The 22,231-nt window shown below is 32.0% G+C and overlaps 3 protein-coding genes and 1 long non-coding RNA gene across 11 annotated transcripts; 2 read left to right on the forward strand and 2 right to left on the reverse strand.

The window, feature by feature from the left end:
* The first annotated feature begins 34 nt into the window (after positions 1 to 34).
* Positions 35 to 10,430, forward strand: Wde (Fibronectin-III type domain-containing protein windei). 5 transcript variants are annotated; one of them, XM_078184161.1, is made up of 15 exons: positions 3,349 to 3,482; positions 3,863 to 4,195; positions 4,332 to 4,445; positions 4,863 to 6,188; positions 6,580 to 6,938; positions 7,014 to 7,274; positions 7,353 to 7,679; positions 7,790 to 7,940; positions 8,055 to 8,239; positions 8,320 to 8,409; positions 8,506 to 8,563; positions 8,624 to 8,697; positions 8,786 to 8,885; positions 8,951 to 9,120; positions 9,200 to 10,392. In XM_078184161.1, the coding sequence occupies exons 2-15, from the start codon at positions 3,937 to 3,939 to the stop codon at positions 9,293 to 9,295; spliced, it is 3,570 nt and encodes a 1,189-aa protein (XP_078040287.1). In that variant the 5' UTR covers positions 3,349 to 3,482; positions 3,863 to 3,936; the 3' UTR covers positions 9,296 to 10,392. The 5 variants fall into 5 exon arrangements, with proteins under 5 accessions (XP_078040285.1, XP_078040286.1, XP_078040287.1 ...); XM_078184159.1 differs by lacking the exon at positions 3,349 to 3,482 and adding an exon at positions 35 to 839 and having other exon boundaries at positions 4,332 to 6,188; positions 9,200 to 10,430; XM_078184160.1 differs by lacking the exon at positions 3,349 to 3,482 and adding an exon at positions 35 to 835 and having other exon boundaries at positions 4,332 to 6,188; positions 9,200 to 10,430.
* Positions 3,141 to 11,314, reverse strand: LOC144471781 (uncharacterized). The gene is made up of 2 exons (XR_013494335.1): positions 11,179 to 11,314; positions 3,141 to 3,367 (listed from the first exon to the last, which is right to left on the reverse strand). It is a non-coding gene; the product is annotated as an uncharacterized LOC144471781 (long non-coding RNA).
* On the forward strand, positions 10,740 to 16,631 carry LOC144471773 (putative E3 ubiquitin-protein ligase RNF144A). Of its 3 annotated transcripts, none has more exons than XM_078184169.1 (5): positions 10,740 to 10,841; positions 12,212 to 12,781; positions 12,851 to 13,013; positions 13,100 to 13,422; positions 13,516 to 16,631. In XM_078184169.1, the coding sequence occupies exons 1-5, from the start codon at positions 10,812 to 10,814 to the stop codon at positions 13,750 to 13,752; spliced, it is 1,323 nt and encodes a 440-aa protein (XP_078040295.1). In that variant the 5' UTR covers positions 10,740 to 10,811; the 3' UTR covers positions 13,753 to 16,631. The 3 variants fall into 3 exon arrangements, with proteins under 3 accessions (XP_078040295.1, XP_078040296.1, XP_078040297.1); XM_078184170.1 differs by lacking the exon at positions 10,740 to 10,841 and adding an exon at positions 11,215 to 11,765; XM_078184171.1 differs by lacking the exon at positions 10,740 to 10,841 and adding an exon at positions 11,215 to 11,631.
* Positions 15,927 to 22,208, reverse strand: Crc (bZIP transcription factor crc). Of its 2 annotated transcripts, XM_078184180.1 has the most exons (3): positions 22,048 to 22,208; positions 21,044 to 21,355; positions 15,927 to 17,558 (listed from the first exon to the last, which is right to left on the reverse strand). In XM_078184180.1, exons 2-3 carry the CDS (start codon positions 21,261 to 21,263, stop codon positions 16,702 to 16,704), a joined length of 1,077 nt encoding a protein of 358 aa, XP_078040306.1. In that variant the 5' UTR covers positions 21,264 to 21,355; positions 22,048 to 22,208; the 3' UTR covers positions 15,927 to 16,701. The 2 variants fall into 2 exon arrangements, with proteins under 2 accessions (XP_078040306.1, XP_078040307.1); XM_078184181.1 differs by lacking the exons at positions 21,044 to 21,355; positions 22,048 to 22,208 and adding an exon at positions 18,726 to 19,694.
* Between the last annotated feature and the right edge of the window lie 23 nt (positions 22,209 to 22,231).

Below are 22,231 nucleotides of genomic sequence, written 5' to 3' on the forward strand. Positions count from 1 at the left end.
ATTTATATTTGTTGGACTTTTACAGATTATTTAATTTTAGTATTAGTTCTTTTTTTATTTCTTATCCTTTTGTTTATTATAATTTCTAAAAAGTTATATAACAAGATTATTTAACTTATAAGTTATCTAAATAAATAATTTTGTTCCACATTTCCATAATATATTTTATATCTAAGTTTACAATGATAAACAATAGATATCACCTTGTTGAAATTCTTGAGAGGGCAATTCTTACAAGGTCGTTTAATCATTATTTACGATGAACACATAATAAAAATAATTCTTAATAGAACGTGAATACCTCTAAGTGCTGGGTAAATACATCGACGATACCTAATTGTTATTGAGTTCACACCTTGTTGATATATTTACTAAAACAGTGTATTTTTGACTCTACAGAGGAGTATTTTGCATATTACAACTAATATTACAAGTTCCGAAGGTATTTTGCATCACGGCGCATGCGTTAATGAAATTTCTGAAGTGCGAACCACACTATCAATATAGGTCGATAATTCTTACCATTTTACCCGAAATAATATTAATAATCGACAACTTAATGTACGATATTTGTTTCGGAAATAACTGAATTCCAAAATTTGACCAGACCAAATCAAAATTTAACCCTACCTGAATGCTCGTGTATACTAACGCTAACGGTCACGAATAAAAGTGGCAACGTTGCTCTTCGCTTGTTTAGGTTGCGGTGTTGCAGATACTCGATGAACGGGTATCACAGTGTATCCTCGTTTCTGGCATTTATCACAAATATAACGTATTTTTGTAAGTCAAAGAACATGTGCGTCATTGATTGAAGACATTCTACATTATAACTGTACGTAAGTTCAGCAATTGTGTATATACTTACATGTCACGCTTTAGCAGTGGGGTCACTTTGTTTTACTGCTTCGAGTTACAGTAGGGTTCAAATAATTAAGTTCATTCTGAATCATTTGGCAAAGGTAACACCAAAATATTTTCTGTCAATTATTAAATAAATGAGGTTAATAGTTTAAGATTCTTATTGTTTTGATCTAATGATAACATTAGTCTAATGTTACATACATTACACATGAATTAATGAAGAAACAGCGAAAATAAAAAACCTCGTTATTGAGCGTGATTGACGTATCTGAAAATTTGGGCCCGAAGTCCCAAATGTATCGACCAAGGCCGTTACATAGATCATACTATATATATACGAAAAGCTGCCATTTTATATAGCATACGTGCGCCATTTTGTTGTCTCACAATACAAAATGAAAGCTGACTTAAAACATCATATTTACATTTATTTCATTAGACATCTAATATAAAATAAAAATTAATATTATTTATCATTGTAAGCACAATATAAATATTTATAAAGTAATTACCAGTCCTTACATAAAAGTAAATTCGAATAATGCCCAATTGGTATAGCCAAGCAAATACTTTGATCACTGCTCTGAGTAGTTAATGTCATTACTCATAATAAAAGAAAAAGTAAATATTTCAAATTTGTTACAAGATATGTGTCAAAAAATATTTTTTTGTACGGTATAAATTATTTTTCTTAATAAATTTATCTTGAACTATTTCTAGAAAACACTACTTTTGCAATTGAAATGGAGATATATAATAGATAGTTTTTGAGCCCCGCAAGTAGTACATTCTGCATAAGCATAATTCACCGCGCATGTGTAAAACACTAACGGAGGAACGTTCGGTTGTGTAACACATACATACTATAGTCTTTGCTATAAATACATATACATATACACACATGCACGTTAATTACATTATTACTACTCAGTTATGTATATAATAAAATATTAAATATTTCGAACAGTGTAATGTAATAAAGAAATATCTAGTTAAAAAAATATTTATTATTATTTATTTATTATTACATAATATTGGTGTTTTTATTTGAAATTAATAACTTGTATTTATGATACTTAAACTTGTCACTGTATTAAACTACATAGCAAAATAATATTTTATCGTAATTATGAACAATATATATATGATATGATTTACAGTAATTTGATGGATTAATGTTTTATATAATAAATTTTAAGTAATGAGTAGCATTGTAATTTTTATGTCTCCCACTCAGTAAAGAAACGCGATGTATTACCATTATGACGCATGTTGACCTTGCTAGTTGGCGCAGAAAGAAAAGGGGTGGGGTTACTTATCAAACGTTCAATATAAATACTTGCAACTTAGAAAATAATCTTTGTCAATATTTACGTCTACTTTTATGCACAATTTGTTCTGAAAACAATCTTTAATATTTAAATTACATTAAGTAATAGATAACAATTTTCGAAATCTTTAGTAACAGTAAAGGGCAAATACAGTCATACAAAAGAGTATTTGGTAATACAAACGGAAAATTTTTTACTAACTGTTTGCAACCCATTCTTTGTTGGAATTAAGGAAAACAAATGGATAGTAGTAAGTAGTGAGAGAAAAGTATCCATATTTGTACCGTACTGCAACTAATATTAGCAGTGTAAAGTATTAAGTAGTGAAAGAAAAGAGCAGAAGTGGGGGAAACAGTAAGTGTGACGTTTTTGTAATTCCAAGTATCGAGTTAGCATACAAGTAAAAGATAAGATTATTACTCAGAGCTTTACTGCTGATACGAACATTTCTAACATGAGGACATTATATATCCAAATTTATTTACTTTAACTTATTGGAAATTAGTTTAGCTGGGGCAAATCATGACGCCATATTGGGCAACGTCGTGTGCAGTCGTTGATTTTCGTGAGGACGCATGTCGGGGCCTACGTTCGGCTGTACTCGTTCAATAGACTAGTCTACCGAGAATCCCGCCTTTCTGAACATAAGTTCTCTTCGTAGAAATCGTATTTATTTTACAGTCATTTAATGTGGTTGTTCATTGAAACTATTTGTGTTGTGTATATATATATACATAAATATATAAATACAAATATAAATATATATATTTATATATATATATATATATATTTATATATATATATATATATATATTTATATATTTTTCCTAATCATATGTTTTTTTATCCTAAATTTTGACTTTTTATATGTTGATAATAAGACATAGGAATTGTACATTTACTGTATTATATATACATATATATATCTTTTCAGTATACTATAAATGAAAAACCGACGTTGATCTTTATTAATTAAATAATAATATGGACATTCATTGATTTGGACAATGGAGTACACGTGTTACTTGATACAGTAACTGTCGTTAGATATACAACTTCAGTCCGCCATTTTTGTTAGTTGAGTACTTATGGGCCAGGAACGACTCACGTTGGCGCGTCATCGAGGGGCCCAAATTATATTATCTTCATCTACGTTAAAAGAAAAGTTGATTCTGTAACATAGATCGTAACGAAAATTGTATCTAACACAAAGTAACCATTTTGTACGTGAGTGGTTTAGTTAACAAAGTTATGACACCGAGTGGGCTACATCGATTTGGAGGATCAGTAGGTTTACAATTTTTAGCGCCTTTGTTTCTGCAGTGAATGTTTACTTTTTAAATGAGTGTGTCTTCCTTTCGCGCGATCATTTATTCGAAAATACTTAAAACTTATTATAATTTATTAAAATATGGAATTGTAATAAATTTGTATAACATCAATTATTTTAAAAATATTAATTTTATTTTTAATTTTTTGTATCAAACAATGTTGTACAAAATATGATTTGTAATCTCACAACTATGTATAATTAATTAATCAATTAAACAATTAAACAAAGACATTTTGTGTTGCCATATTTACTAAATCTGAAATTAGTTTATTTGACTATTTAAATATTCAGTATTTTCAAATAAAAGTATCTCATACATAGTGATCACTTACAGATCAAAAGATATTAATTTTTGGAGATAAATGGGTGACCTGTGACACTGTCTTGCATATCTTACCTTTTTTTACAATGGAGGCTTTAAGAAGCAAATCTGTACATAGTACTGACAATATACGTTCATTATCTTGTATCAATGCACATCATATTGATGAATTATCAAAAGAAAAAGAAGATGAATTATTATATGGAGGTGATGATGGAGATGAAGAGGATGCACTTTCAGATGATAGTATGCGTTTAAGATTATCCGATGACGATGAGGCTGAGCCAGATGATATTTTGACATCTGTCTTAGATAAAGAACATAAGTCAAAAAATGTAAAAATAGGTAAGCTACATACTTTGAATATTTATACAAAATAGATTATAATACATAACATTGCATCTTCAAGGTCATTCATTGTCTTGTAACATATAATTTGTAAAATAAAAAATACATTTATTTGTGAAAACTTCGATTGCAGACGTGACATGTGAAGGAAATGAGGATGTACAAGATTCACCTGTTCCTGAAAAAAATGAAATGAAGAATGATACAACTCCTTCGAGGGAAAGAAAGGAAGAGGAACATTGTTCAGGTAATGTTTCCATGGGTGACAAAGTATTAACACATCATGCAAAGGATACCAAAAGAAATCAAAATGGATTGGTGAGGCCACAAATGATTAATGTCATGCCTCGCTATCCATGGCCAAATTATGAGTTTCAAGGGAGGTTTGCAAGTACCCCTTACAGTCGGTTTCCCTATGTCAATCGTTTTCCTTATGTCAGGCATCGGTATTTGGCACCTAGAGGACAATTTAGAAATCCATACAATTACAATACTAGATTTCACAGTGCATTCGTTCCTTTTGAAAAAGGAAGAGGCAATGGAATGTTTAATTCATATACCAACTTTATGTATCATAGAGAACAAACAAGAACTTTCAAACCTTCTCCTATGAAGAGATTTAATGCTCAAAGTGATGTTGACCAAAATGTTATGTCCCCTCCAGATGCAAACTTATCTTCAAGAAATGTAGCTGACACCAGCATCAAGGATGAAAACTGTGCTAATAAGAATGAAATTGAAAAAAGTAATGACTTAGTTAGTAAAACTCCAATCAATAGTGAAAAAAATAACGATGATTTATTGATGTACGATTTTTCGAAAGATATAAGCCTTGAAGATTTAGATAATAATGTTGCCAATATCAATCATGTCAATGACCTTGTGGAATTGGAGAATAAAACGAAATCTGCGCAAGAGAATTCGGAAATACCATCTAATAATACAGAATGTAAACAAAATACGTTTATTGAAACCAATACTTCAAATGAGTTCTCTAATGGCGAAATTGCATGTCCTTTACAAAATTCTCAGGATGAAAATAAAAAAAGTGTTGAAGAGAAAGAAAATATTGATACAGATAATGCTCATTTTGATTGTAATACTTCACAGGAATCTAATAATTTTAATACAAAGACAACATTATTAACTGAAAATCGGAAAAATTCGTCCGATAACAAAGACGTAGAGTTCATTGAAGCGAACAATGAAAATAATAAAAACGATAATGCCATAGTTAATGCAAAAGTCAGTTCAGGTTCGAGTAAGAAAAATGTAGTTGGGGATCGTGGATCAAAGCAACAGTATGTAGAGATTATTGAAACGATAGAAATAATCGATCCTGATGCACGTAAGGGAAATACAGCAAATAATGCATTAGCGGTAACTAAAAAAGTGAAAAGTCATGATGAGAAGATTTTAACTGATAAAGACGATGTATCTGTACAAGATGCACAAACAAATGAAATTGTTGAAACTCATATTCCGAAGACAAATGATATTATATTAAATGATCGAAACAACAGAGAAGATAGTAAGGAAACCGAAGTAAAACAAAATAATACGATATTTGAGCCACTTACTAATTGTGAAAAATGTGATAAAGACCGATTAAATGATAGTGATAATAGTACAAATACTTCTACATTACTCAAATTACTTGTTTCTGACGATCATTCAATCAGTACCATGCTTCAAGAACGAAATAATACTGTCACCAAGGAAAATGTAAAATGTATAGAGGACGAAAGTCCTACAATAAATTCTTCAGTACATGCTGAGAAGATGGTATGCACATTGGACGAAAATAATGTACCTAGTGTTGAATCACAAAACGATTTGTTAGATCCCACTAATAAAGTAATGGATAGTGGTGTTAATGAGAAAAAACTTGAAGTTCCAGTCAATCCAGTAAATCCTCAAAGAAGGAGAAGACGAACAAAAAAAATGATCGCGGCAGCACAAGAATCTGTTTCAGAGGAAGATAAGCAAGGTATGGCATGCTTTACGTTGTTGGAATAACCATAGACTGTTCTTGATGACTGGGATTTTGATTTCTTATATATTGCATACACACTCTTACGTTTTCCATTCTTTCTATACGTTATAAGTATATCTAATATATTATACATAGCATATATTTCTAAATAACCATATTTAACAAAATTTTTTATACACATTTCTTTGTTCTCACTCCTTTAACTTGGTACATCATACTTATGAGTTCAAACCAACAATAAAAGTGCATGCCTGACAATGCTCAACAAGTGTAATTCAATTTTTTGTACAGTACATTACATTCTTCATCTGTGCAGGTTTATATTAATTTAGTTATATTTTATTTAATGCTCCTATACAATTGTTATTATGACATTTTGTTACAGTTAGGGAGAGTGGAAGACAAAAGAGAAAAACTGCCAAGAATGCAGAAGAAATCATACGAAAGAAATTTTTAAATCACGACAGTGATTTGGAGTCTAGCGATAGTTCAGAAAAATTTGTAATTGTTAATCATAAGGTAAATGAGGATGCACGATCTCTATCTCCACCGTCTTTAAAACGTAACTGTTCCGATCTGGATAATATAACGATGAACGGCAGTATAAAAAAGATCAAAGTAAATACAGACTCTGACGAATTATCTTCAAAAGAGAACGATTCCGATAGCATTAAACAACTCGATTATGTTAACAAGTTTTTCCAAAGAGATCTGAAAGAGAAATTACCGAAATTGAAACAAGAAGTACGTTAAAAATAGTTGAATCTCAGAAATGTTAACATTATTCTAATACATTCTAACATTAATCAATTCTTCAAGGAATTAGAAGATCTCCTAATACAAAAAATAGTTGAAACGATCACAATGCGCGGAGAAATTGGCAAATTGAGGGAACAGGCACGTATATCGGAAAGAAATCAGGAAGTAACACGTGCAAAGTGTCAACAATTGGCCAAACAGATCAAGGATTTTGAAATGGTCCTAAGTCGTAACGCTGCTGATCGACGTGCTAATAATGACAAACCTGTTCCGCCGATTAAAATTAATAGATCCGTCGGATTACAAGTTAATTTTATAACGGTACACATACATATATAAAACTTAATTTTACACAATGCGTTATTATTCTTGGATGTTATTACTATTATTTCTGTATAGGACCACGGAATGCAATGTTTGCGGCAAATGCAACCGAACACTAGTATGAAATCCGCAAACATTACGAGTAACAGTAGTACCACATTAAATACACCTAGTACTGAAACTAATAATTCAACAAGTCCAAGGAAGGGGGTCAAAGTAAGACCACCTAGGCGACTTGAATCGGTAGCGGCTCAAAATGTTGTGGTCACCCAAAGTCACACTCAATCTCCAAACATTGTACCTACTATAACACCTGCAGCATTAGTTGTAGCTAAACCTGTGGAGGCACAGCATCCTTTACAATTACCTAATCAATCTAACGTTCAACAAATTATGACCAGTGTAAGCACCTATAATCTTTTATTGTATCTGTTCATTTCGTTTCACTCAGTTTGTCATATATCTATATGTATATATATATATGCGCGTGTATGTGTATGTACTTAATGCAGTCACCATTACCACCACAACAACCACAACAAACTATAGTTCTAAATGGGAAGTTCACGAATCAATTGAGTCGTCAGAATACCACAGTGAATATTGCAAAACCGAGAACAAATGATTTGATAGACCTTACGGACGAAGAAGAAAAAAGTAAAGGTACAAGAAATATTCCTGAATTAACCATATTATACATAATAAATTGTGCTAAAGGATTATAATACTGTTTATAAGTGTACGCGATAATTTTAGGAAAAACTTTACAATTTTCAGGTGCTACCAGCGTACCGATAGTTACAACTACAATAACTGACCAACAAATCAATTTAGCACAAAAAGCACAACCCTGTTTCCAAAGGGTAATCCAAACTATACCTGGAAATGTAGCTATAACAAATCAACCTCCTAGTATAAGAGTAGTACAACCTGCTAGCCAACCGACACCCACTGCCTTAGTAGTACGTAAAAAATATGTGGTTAATAATAATCGTGAACATATAAATACAGTGAACGTTTACATGTATTTACTTTTTTATAGAATAATATGAGTGCCCCTCGATTAGCATATGTAATGCAAAGTGGTGTGGGTCCGACAAGGCTGTTACAATTAGCACCGAATTCCGCAACGGTAAAATGAATTAAATATTTTTTTCTGTAAACGAATTTAAAGTTTTCGTAGTGTAAAATAGTTTTGTAATCGCATAACAAGATTTTGTATTTCTAGATACGGCCCGTAACCTCGTGTAATAGAACTTCGTTTCCAACTTTAACATACAAAGCCGGTATGTAAATGATATTATATAAAAATTTAAACATTGATTTTAATTGCACATTACTTATAGGTATATCGACAGTAGCAAACGGAACAGTCAGAGTACTGACGACTTCAGCTCCATCAAATATGCAATTGAACAAGGTATTGTACTTCTTAGTACAATAATAGACTGCTAACTTTATTTTATTTATATGAATAAATTTATTATGTCTATTCCGACATGTTGCAGCATCCTGCTCCCTTACCAGACACAAGAAATCATGCTATGAATCCTTTATGGAAACTTCCTCCACCAGCTCCGTCATTAAAAATTTCTAAGGTTGCTAATGGTATGTAACAATAATTAAGGATCGATTAAGAAGTTTGAGAAACTAAGAAAATTTTGATCACGTAGGTATCGTACTGTCTTGGAATATGAATTTATCTGATAAATATGCAGATATTGTTAGTTATCAACTATATGCATACCAAGAAGTCGCCGGTATTCCTCCTAGTACATCGTCATGGAAAAAAGTCGGAGATGTTCGTGCTTTACCATTGCCCATGGCGTGTACACTTACACAAGTAATTCGAAACATTGTTACTTTACGGTTACTATAATTACTATATTGACAATTTTCATATCTAACATTTATCTTCACAGTTTTCCGAAGGCAATAATTATTACTTCGCAGTTCGAGCAGTTGACACACATTCCCGAAAAGGACAATATAGTACACCTGGCAATATTTCTTTATAAAATATATGACCAACATTAAGTTATTTTTTTCCATCATACTTTTAACGCACAATTATAATATAACAAATTCATATAAAAAACTCATATAACAACAAATTCTATAGTCTTAAATTATCGTTTAATTCGACCATGCATCATTTAATTCGATCTAGTACATGTAAGATACATTTAAAGCAGAAATTTGAGAAATATTTGTAATTTAGAAGTATGTTGTATAGAGTATGCATACAAATGAATTTGTTGTTTAGTAGTAAGTATTTGTTTAATTGTAAGTGATTACTGTTCTACAATTACTAGTAACTACGATTGTGAATGTAGCTGAACATATTTTTCTTGCTCCTTTTTATACACCTTTAATTTATAAATTCAAAAAAATATAAAAATATTACTTGTGACAATGTATATAGTACATAATTCTGTTTTTTGCTTATAAAATTGCAATATACGAATTTTTATAAAATTTTCGTGCCATGATTCATGAAGTATTATTCACGTGTCATCCAGTAGTATACAATAATTAAGTATTACAATGAATGTTTAAAATCTCGTGTATTCAAAAATAATATGTCCATATAAAAAAAATAATGAATGACAGTAAATTGCTGGCAAAATCCATGTCTGTACAAAAGTACATAAAATACTCTAGTCAACAAGAATTTCTTTAGCAATTATTTTGACATTCTCACAACTTGTAAAGACTGCTACAATTACAATTAAAGACAAGTACGGAATTGCTGAAAAGTCTGATACTGATATTATTCACTAAATGTGTTCATAAATGTTGCTTCCTTACGTTACATATGAATAATGCCTATTTCCACTTTTTCACTATCTTTAATTTACTCCCATTGTTATTTTCTAGACGAGTCTCGCTAATAAATAATTTGCTCAATTTTTGATACAATTGTAATAAATTTTAAGTGTTAAATAATAATATACATTATGCAGATCGATTACATGAAAGGAAAGCAGGCAATGAATTAATGATTGTACATATTAAAATTATATATTCTGATCTTCAACATCTGTAACCAGGATATATGCGATTTGTAGTATAATTATCCAATACGTTTAAGTTATACTTATCATTTTTGTGTGATAAAAATGTATAATAAAGTGATTGTTCATTTTTTAGATAAATTTTTAATGGAAAACAATTCCTAACGTAATTTTCACGTTTCACTTGTGTAGAAATAAGTTTTTATTTGAACAATAGAGTTTTACGATTTATCAAGATTTTAATAAAAATAACGGGATCTAGATATTTTTAATGCGACAATTATACTAACACTGGACTAACTTTTATAATTCTAAAATTGATACTTAATAGTAAATAAAATAACGACATAAATATTTGGTAGTCATTTAAGCGAATTGAAATTAAATTTCCCGCTCTTTTATGCATATTGTAACTGCAGAAACGAGAATGTCGAATTCTGTGAATGTGAATAGTGCATACGTAATATGTATGTAAAGTTTTCATTTTGATTTCATTATAATTAATTTAGAGATTGAAATGTGTATAGCAAGCACGAAACATGAATTGGTGAGAAATTTTCCACTGTCTCCAGTTTCTCTAAACGCCTAAACTAAACGAGTAATACATATATAAATCTTTGATCATTTGCACAAGACTTCTACCTACAACTCAGAGACTCTTAAAGCGATTGCTGTTATTAGCTGAGCTAAAATATCGGTTATATTGCTAAATCTATGGAACGTATCACAACAATATTGAATAATTAAACAGAAAACTACATATGTATTATAAACACGTAATAAAATGTTTTTAAACCTGACTCCTACTTACGTATAATTAATCGAAATTATACGAACAAGAAAATAACCAATGCATAAAAGATTCTAACAAAATCTTTACTTACTGTCGCCATTATTAGCAAAACACAAGATCTAACCAGAAACATATTGCGAATTTTTAAATGTTTGAATTTGTAATTTTTGAGAATTCATAATTTCAAGTGTAATAGATTGTCACTGGTTTGGCTCTGTCCTGTGTTCTTCATACGCGTTAAGTGAGTCACAAGGATACGTGTATATTATGTCAAACACAAAACAAATACGATTTCTTTAAAGATATCACCGAACAGACGTAGAATGATAATCTTTTCTTCAGATACTCTGTGAAAAAGTGTGAAGCAAGTGGGGGCGGAAGTAGTTAGTCGGTAATTTGTGTATGTACACTGTTTGCTGCACTTTGTGACATGACATAGGACATGAATAGTCCGTGAAATTAGAAAAAAAGGCATAAAATCGAAGCGCATCCCGACGGAATGATGTTCGAATTGTCAATAGATACGCATTGCTTTGGATAATGAGTATGTGTGAAATATTACGTAGCAATTTTCTTACTTTCGCGACATATCTTGGATTGACAAGCACAACATAAATATTGTTCGAGGACAAGGATATTTTTCAGTTATTTCGTTACCGATTAACAAACCGTTTTGAGGTACATATATGTTCGTACATAATTCGCTATTATTTCGATTCTTCGGTCGACTATTGGGAAAGCATAAATTTTTCAAGATTAAGTAAAGAACTTCGTGTGTCAACAGATTCGTATTGAAATGCAAATATTTTGTGAACGTTGTGTCGTAACTGTTTAATAGAAATCGATATCGTTTCTAATCACCTTGAGTCTTGAAATTATACAATGAAGAATATTGTAAGAATAATGATAAAAAGAACAAAATATAGCAAATATTGTGAAGCTATCCCGTAATGAACAAATTTGAATGTGCAGTGACAAATAATTTTGTGGGTGTGACATATCAAATTGTCTTGATTTGTCTATGTCACTTGTTACATGGCGTACACAGTTACAAACTGTTTACAAAAAACCAATAAGCATAGGTTTTATCTGCAAGTGTTGGTGAAATTTTGATTGATAATTAGGGGATGCCCAGCCTACATTCGCTCGTCGTTCGACGAGCTCCACTAATGGATATGGGTACTGCTACCAGCTCTGTGACATCTGTAAATCCCTCTACCAAAAATGCTACCAATCAGAAGAAGGTTGAAAAATCCAATAAACTAACAGGAGTCAGGTTACCTTTACTACGCAAAGAAGCAAGCGTTGTCAATCTGTCCCTGACAGAAAGGACAACATTGGGAAAAGGGGTAGATGCACCATTACTTAGACCTGAGAGTAGTGCAAGTTTGGAAGCTCGTGGTAGCAGCTGGTTGAGCTTAGGTCCAGGTGTATTGAGAAAATGTGAAACTGCAGTAGGTTTGAGCACTTCTGCTTTGGAGGGCAGACCTATAAATCGCAGTCGAGTATGTTCTCGTTGCTCCAGCTTGTTGTCGTTGGCTTCCAGTTCACGTTACAGTTTGGCTGCAGGCAATTTTGTTCCTGCAGGTTCTCAACAAGTGCTAGGACGTCTTTTTTGTAAATTATGTCTTGTTGAAACTTCTCTTTCTAAAACATTTAAAATAGAAGGCTGTGGTTGTTCCTATTGTAAAGATGTAAGTATTATTCTTCTCCCATTGGAAAATTACAGTAAAGGATATATTGCATACATTATTATGGTTTAGTGTATGAAAGCATATGTTGAGTTTGAAATTGAGGAGGGTGCATACGAAATTAGTTGTCCTGATGCACAGTGTGAGCATGGAGCAATACTTTCTGTAAAAGAGATAGCAAGCCTTGTTAGTCCCGAACTTATGGAAAAACATCATAAATTCCGATTGAATAGAGGTAAGTGATGTTTGTTTTATAAGTAGTAATTTATTGGTGCACAAGTTTATATATAATAATTTAATAATTTTTAATGTGTTATACAGATGTATCTATGGATAAAGCACGTGCCTGGTGTCCACGTGCTGGTTGTGAAACAATATGTCCAATAAATGCCCCTGGCTCAAATGGTACCATTATTGGGCCTGTTCATTGTCCTAATTGCTCTATAGACTTTTGTTCTATATGTAGAGAGTCTTGGCACAGTGGTCCTTGTTCTGATCTTTCGTTAGGTATACCATTTGATGGTGACCATATCAAATGCTGTCCCATGTGTTCTGTACCTATTGAAAAGGATGAAGGATGTGCTCAAATGATGTGCAAGAGGTGTAAACATGTTTTTTGCTGGTATTGTTTAGCTTCTTTAGATGTAAGTATGATTATTTATAATACTAAGAATGATAGTGATATTAACTATTCTTTCTGTAAATGATTCAATTTTATAATTATGTGAACACAACAGGATGACTTTTTATTGCGACATTACGACAAAGGACCATGTAAAAATAAATTGGGTCATTCGCGTGCGTCGGTCATTTGGCACAGAACACAAGTCATTGGAATTTTTGCTGGATTTGGGTTACTCTTGCTTGTTGCATCGCCGTTACTTTTATTGGCTGCGCCTTGTATTGTCTGTTGTAAATGTCGTGTTTGTGGTTCTTCTAGACTTGAACAGGAGGAAGGTGATACTGCAACATAGGGACTTTAAAAGTTTTTCAATATCTCCTGTTGTTTCTCTTCAGTATGATAAACAATTAAATTATATTACTCAAAATGTGGATGTGATCGGCAACTTATATAGATATACATTGAATCGAAAAATTTTATAATATATATCTTAATGTCGAATACGTTTTTACTTTTGTGAGAAGGGTTTACATTCTTTTTTTGTACTATCTATGGATGTTACGTTTTTATTATCAAAGGGTACTTCGACTGTGTTGACTTTGAGTTTACAGAAATATTTTCACGTAGGTGTATATATTTATAGTGTGATTATTGTTAAGTACGAAACTTACAAAGTTTACTGAAAGCTACTTAATACTTCATTATTTCTCAATACTTGTTGAGGTAGATTTTAAAAGGCAATGATGATCTTTTAGTTATATCAGGCATTACTAACATTTTTATATTTAAACATGTCCAATTAACTGAATCGTAAATGTTTATGAATTTTGCGTACGACATTCCAGAGAATTATATTTACACTGAACGTACTGCCACATCCAAAATATGATTTTTTTTTTACTGAACAGTTTTTTTTATACCTACATGATTTGTTTTCAACATACTTATATGGAAATTATTATACTCAACCATTATTTTCATGTACTTTTAATGTTCTTTTGTTCTACGTCTAATTGCAAGTATGGATGTACAGGCATACACAAATAACTAAGCAATGTATATCTATATGCATGTCTATTCTGAAACTTTAAGGCAAAAACACAACTTCAACGAAAAATTATTAACTATTGGTTGCAAAGCACAACTTATTCGTAATGTTTTCTTTGTAAGTGCTTTTTCTATTACATTGCAGAATTAATTACATGTATATTACATGTACATTATTATAGACAAGTATGAATAATAGAGTAGAATGTAAGTTCTACAGTGTCTGCAAAAAATGTAAAATCTAGAATACTTGTAAATTTCATTCTTAATAGATATTTAATATATTTACTATTAATTATATACTTATTATAAATACCATTTCTTAATTTAAAGAACATTATTCTGTACATGTTGTAATGCTATCGAAATTCAACTTTTCGAATTCGTAATAGGCGTAGACCAAGAATAGCGATGAGCAGTATGTTATAATGTATAATGAATAAAATTACATGATTATGAAATATACTGCAAACCATTTTTTGATAATAATCATACGCTATATTAAATTAAGTATATGTCTCTATTCGAAACTGAGAAAAATGTAGACTTCATATGAACTTAAACCATGTTTCATGTTATGGTACAAAAATATTTTTTCGTTGATCGTATACATATACACATAAATATAATTATTTAATCAAGGTACATAAATATTTTACTCAAAATAAACAGGAAATGCAAAATCAAATAAATGATATAGGACATAACAAGTTCTCAATACAGGTGTCTAAATTGTGTATTATCCAGGACAATTATGTGTAAATAACTGCTGAATATATATATATAAAGTATAAATATACACATCAACGTTAGGCACTCATATAAGGTGTATATATAAATTCTTGTAATTGTTTGATGCAATTAACGTAAAGAAATCATTTTAATATGTAATTAAATAATTTAAAAAATATAAAGGATTAAGGTAATACTAGAAAATTAAGACAGTAAGTCATTTGCTCTTGTTCTAGTTTATGCTACCGTAAAACTAGCAATTAGACCATCAAGTAATTAATGTTACAAGAATTCTATTGCTGAATTTTCACACTGTAATATGTTTTATAATATTTATCAAATCATCACATGTACAATCAGATTATATGTTTCACAGACATAATTATTCATTCAATTTTACAGATATGAAATTTGTATACAATTTCAGTGTATCTAATTATTTGCATTATTCATACGGTTTTCGTAAGCACTACAAGTCTTTAAATATTACATTTATGAACAATATGTTTGTAATAAACAATGTTCTTTATTGTTACATAAGAACATCGCATATATTTATAAACAACTGCTGATAAATGGTAAAATTATATTTTTATATAAAATTATAATTTTATTGATTATTCGTAAAAAATATTGACGAATATTTTGTTTAGTTGAAAATGTATATTGCTTTTCTTTTCTGTACAAAAATGTTTGCAATGAAACAATTTTAATTTTAAAAATTGTTAGGATATTAAAAGACAGGGATGTTTTTGACAATAACGTCGTTGTTTATTACACAATAACCCATTTATTATTTTTCTAATACAATATCTTTTGTAAGAAAACTCATAACTTGATTGGGTTAGAATTGCATGGAATGAAGAGATTTGCATCATTAAGATGCATTAGATGACACGCGGAATTCTCAGCAACAACAAGTTTCCACTCAGTAGAGTTTCATAGGGTTGTATACTTCATAAATTCTTTGGTTATATAATGCATCTTATTTGCTAATCTTAACCCTCTTAGTGCCAAGCATTTTACGGAGTACATGCGAAGAATGCCACGGGCCGATTTGATATGGGCGCTTCTATGAATAGCTTTATACAAAATTCCGATTTCCTGGAGGAAAATTGTACTATTTGTTCTTCTGAGACTTAAAGAATATGGAATATAATGTTGGGCAGCAAAATTTTTAGTTAGAAAATATGTTTAAGCCCGCTGGCAGTCGGCCCGCCACAACGCACGGTCCCCGCTGGCACTAAGAGGGTTAATGGACCATCAGTAAATCGGGAGATGGTGCATACTTTTATGGATTACACGATGATAGTTCTGTAGTCCTACTAAGAAGCTGTGATAGACTTTAGATTTATGTTTGAATATGTTGCTAAATGATAAAAGAAGAGGGAATAACAATCAGTAATCTAAGTCTATGTATTAAAATACATTATTAGGACCATTGTAAAATAGTTAGTGTCGAAAAAACATGATTAATAAATTTAATAAAAATGATTAAACATATCGACGGTGGGTAAATGGATTACTTCATCAGACCCTTGGCTTTAAATAGGTCTCTCATCAAGCCTTTTAAGTACCCAATTTCTCGCTGCAAGTCTTTTACTTGATTCTTCAACTTGTCGTTATGATCCGCGAGTTCACGTTCCTCTCCTAATATTTCTTTAATTTCTTGTTTTTTCTTCTGCCTGTAACGTGTAGCCGCATTTTTATTTTGTTCCTTTTTACGAACTTTTTTGTCTTCCACGGATGGACGGGAATATGGTTTTTGACGGCTTTTGGCTGAGGAGCTTGTTGATTGTTTTGTACATTTTCTTTGAGTTTCAAAAATCCAATCTGGATCATCTACGGAATCTTCTGATGATGTATAACTACCACCTGAACTGGTGCATGGACTAGATGGCGGAATATCCTCGGTTTGCAACCGCACGTATTCATCCACCACAGCTAAGTCGTGCGCAACGTCTGTGTTTAATGGATCTAACACTATGTTTTTTGGATTCCACTGTACAGGTACTTCATTGGTGTACGTTTTTTCTTCGGACACCACATCATACATGGACTGATGATTGGAATATAGTGGTTGTACAGGTTGCAAGGTAATAAGTAATTGGGTGTCCACGCTTAGTGGTTTATGAGGTGGCGGCGGTGGTGATTGTGGTGGGGTAAGCGTGGAACTTGACGTAGGGACTATTTGATGGCAAGCTTCCACATCTCCCAGAACAGTTTCAAATTCTTGCAGTAGTGTTTGCGTATCATCTTGCTGAGGGATCTTTGTAACTTCATTGTATGTGGTTGGCTTAAGATGTTCATTTTCAGGACTTGGTAATTCCTCGAAAATGGGTAATTCTATCTTTTCTTCCAACCAGTCGGAAAAAGGTTCTGCAAAAAAAAATTTTTTTTTAATGTAAACAGAAATTAGTTACTTAGTCTTAAATGATAAAAAAAAAGTATAGAAAACAATCTGTTTCTCACATCAGTCATTAATCAATTCCTCACAGATTTTATATCAAACAAACAAAACATTGATACCACATTATCAGATTCTGGTGATCAGGACATATTTATAGTAGACTTGTAGATTTAATTATTTGATTGAAATTGAAAAAATAATATTTTTTGTATATTGTTTAATTTTTCAGAATTGAAGTTAACAGTACTTTTATTTGTCTTGCATGAACAATATGTAGGAGTGGTACTTTGATGTATATATAATTTCATGGACATTGCCAGCTCAACTAGAAAAACAAGTTCTTGATTTGCAATTTCTTTGACTACTAACACTTGCTACAATCAATACTTGGGTACAACATTATTTAGAGCACAGTCTGTAACTAGAGCATAAGAATGCAGTCTGTACTAAAAATTTGTAGTTTTTAACGTTTTAAAGAAAAATAACACATTTCTATGTACTTGTTGAATATATTTGGGAAAACAAATCGTTGTATAAAAATGTATTCCGAAAGTGTTCAAATCATAGATATTACATAATTTTGAAATTTCAGTTACTACATTATGATTTTCTACTTTTTAAAACTTTTTACATATATTGTAACATATTTTGCTACATTAAACATTTAATATTTCATAAACTACCCCTAACCTATTTCTTCGTGAAACTTTGACCAGGCTTCAATTCAAATATAGAAGTTATCAGCATTTAAATGCCGAGGGCAAGGGGTTAGATAAGAATCTTTTTAAATATAAAGATTTATACAAGTATATCTTTAAGAGTAATCAGCGAATTACCATTAATAGTATACCCAAGAAATAATAGAGAAAGTAAATGTTCAATTTTATAGAATAATATATCATTAATATGATTTGTTTTATATTCGATATATACGTCGTTCTATATACATATATCGTGCGATTTATATTGAAGCATATAATTTGACAGTAATGTATTTAAAGTCGCTGCGATCCAATTCTACGGTATGATAATGTGAACAATGTGGTAACAGTGTTCTGATATGCGTAATAAAGATATTTTTCAATCGAAGTGAATGCTAAAAAGAGGGGAAATCTTGTAAGCGAAAGGAAACGTACCGCTGTAACATATAGCAGCCATTATCACGTGTAGCGTGTTTTCGTGAACCTTTTTATTGAAAGAGCAATATATGTGTATATAATAATAAGGAAAAAATATACATATGTATATATATATATTTAAGTAAAAAATAATGTTCTTGAAGCACGGTGCGGTAGTTTCTTTTTAACGGGAAGCTGCCAAAAGTCCGCCAAGTAGAGACGCGAGTCGTTATAGCTCAACGTCTTTTTACCAATTTTTGGGAATTAATAATGATCTCTCGGTTCCACGTGTAGCGATATGCGAACTGCATGCTATCATATAACATTAGTACAGTCGGGCATCGAGACAATTCGTCGTTTCCCCGCAACAGTTTTAAAAATGACAGTATTCTTTTATTCCTTTCCAAGTGGTCCGCTTTTTTTCTCTTGTCGGATCGAATTTTAACTAAACATCCATAAATGTTACGCACTTCACCAATCACTTTTCATCGATCGATAGTTAGGCCACGATCTATTGAAGAATATTTTCATTCACAATTGTCTCCACGGCCCCGGAACGGTTTCAAGTTAAATTCCAAAGTGATCGTGTCGCAGCTTTCGAATCCCACTATCGGTACAGATCTCCAGAACACGTGTAAACACGTTAACGTATGTTAAGAACGAAAATTACGCTACGAATGTAGATCGATAGATCGCTGGCGGGGCTCCGTATTTATAATTCCCTTTACGGTCGTCGAGCGTGGCGAAGCATACGGTTCACCATAGATCAACTCGAATGTTTGATTGTTAAGCGTCGAAATCACTGACACGCACAGTAGTTGCGAATGCAACAGACTTCGTCGGCCACGAAATCACACTCCGACACTGGCGCTGCACGATTTGTTGAACGGAGATGCTCGCACATTTGAAACAACAACAATGCGCAATGCGCTTAGAAAATGATCGTGTATCGTCAGAAAGTCGACTCATAACGAAGACTAATCGACGGAATCGTACGATCAGTTTGCAATACTGCCGAGAGACCACTCCTGCTTATCTTTGGACTTTCCCCTCTGTCGCCCCTACTCCAACGCAAACGCAACTAAACACGCGTCATTCCCCTATCGGCCTTCAACCAAAGCAGTTTGTATAGAGGTTAACCAGTTTGTCCCACTCTCTTTTTCAGAAAAAAAAAAGAAAGAAAAATGAGATACACGCTGGAGGAAGCGGGAAGAATGAAAGCGATACCAAGTATCGAGAATGCTGTCCGATAAAATGCGTTGAACATTAGCCTCTGTCCTTTATGTATATAGAGCTTCGAAAACCAGGGGACGCTGACTTAATCGATGCATGCGTAAAAACAAGTTGCAAGTGTTCGCCTACTTTTACGCAGTTTGATATTTAGAGATATATCGACACTGCAGTATCTATGGCTCGCTTCATACGCCATACAGCAATGATAATCTTAGAATCGTACCAACGCGGGTGCCTCAAACTTTTTAATCCCCAGCTAGTTTGGTGGTTAAGTGTGTATACTGTAGCGGAGTAACTGCAATTCTATTGTATACAAATTATTTAAATTATAAACACATTGTTTTACATTATAAAGCAAATTAGAGGAAATAATTATACACTTGTATTGATAACTGAAAAGTTATGATTATATCAAATCAGCTGGAGATGTAACAAAGTCAGGGGGGTTAGTTGCCTTTTTTTTATTAATCTACGTGTACGTTTATAAACATTTTTTTAATTGCTTTTACAAGATGCATATACACATATATTGTTCAAGATTTATACAAGATGTCTCAATATCAATGATACAATCAAAGTGAGAGTGACTGCACTAGAAAATACAAAGCTGAAAATATAAAATAAAATACTTTTATATTAGGCTTGTGTAAAGAACCCATTTTTTAACTTATTTTATAGGAGAAAATTACCCTATTTCTAATTGGACTATGAATACTGGGACATCCTATATATATATATAAAAGCAACAGTTGCTGTTTTTTATTTGTTATGTATTGTGTTTTGTATTTCTGTTGGAACTGTAATGTAATTTTGTGATAGGAAAGGTCACCTGATAAATGTTTCTTACATTAATGGTGACCTTTCATGCATTTCTTGATACATGACTGATTTTGTGGAAATTCCAGTGAGTTTTTTCTACTGGAATTAACTTATACTTTAGTTATAAAGAAGCTTATTTAATATCTATATACAAATAATATACAATGGAATAGTATTTTGTATGAATACTAAATAAAAATAGCCATTTGCATCTTTGAAAAAATTATTAAAATTTATATATAGATATTTTTTACAGCAAATTAGAAATGTCTATAAAAACTTACCTTCTTTAATCCATTCATCCAACTCTTCTAAAAGTTTTGTAGCAACTTGTGCTCGGGAAGGGTGCTCTTCATACATAACAGGTTCAACATTTTTAGTAGGCTCTACAGACTTATCATCGAACAGAAGCCAGTCATCCTCTACATCTGTGGACAATGTCCCACTAGGTGACACTGGCTCCAGCTTCCACATCCAAATCTCTTGATTCTGACCAGTTGACATTGTTGATACGGGCCCAATCAAAAGGTATCAAATAATGAAAAGAAATTTGTGTCGTCTGTGCGACGTAGCTCGAAGTGAGCGCCATGATGGCTCTGAAAGTGCAAATACTTATGGTTAGATATAATGTAAATATACAACATGCTTTAATAAATTGAAAACATTTGCACTTTTCAATTATTATGTGACTTATGCATAAGCTATACAATTATTTGTTCACATTAAAATATAAACATAATGACTGTACCAACAGTTAGAATAAATTTTATATTGCCAGTTCTTGTTCCTGTTTAGTTATCTGTTTGGTTGTCAACACAAAAATATGTGTGCAAAAGAGAAAAACATTCAGAAAAAGGTTAAAAGTTTGATGGTTGTTCATGAACAGCTATAAAATTTCGAGGCAAACCGAATCCGTGCATTGTATTCCAGCGTATATTATGTAACTTACAAGTAACTCATCATCGTAGGAATGTTCGCGGAAAATATGACTATAAAGACACACTACAATTTCATGACGCAACACCGAACCATGTCATCCAGTCAAATTTAACAGAAGCACTTGCAGTTTTAGTATTTTAAAAATTGGTTTCTTCCAAACGATATGTGAAGCTCACATTGTCATAAAATGAGAAGTGAAATTCGTTGTTCGGTGATAGCGTCATTCGGAAACGTGAGTGCTTGGTCGCGGAATGATGATTCACAAAATGGCAGACCAGATACCGTGCGTAGGTTCTGGTGTTCCAAGAGAAACGCGCGGGCAACCCTTAAAGTATTAAAAATTACTCACTCCATGGTTATTTAGTTGTGTCGGCACACTTGCGTGTGCAAGCCGCTCGGTGCACTATTGACTCATCTTGCTCGTCGTGAGAAACGTGTAGAAAATTCGAACGTCTTTCCCTTGCGAAGCATGGATGGAGAATGAGCGTCACCTTCTATCGAGAATTTGACCGCTCAGGTCACGTGATCCGGGA

The sequence above is a fragment of the Augochlora pura genome, chromosome 6 (genome assembly GCF_028453695.1).
Source record: "Augochlora pura isolate Apur16 chromosome 6, APUR_v2.2.1, whole genome shotgun sequence".
NCBI classification, from domain to species: domain Eukaryota; kingdom Metazoa; phylum Arthropoda; class Insecta; order Hymenoptera; family Halictidae; genus Augochlora; species Augochlora pura.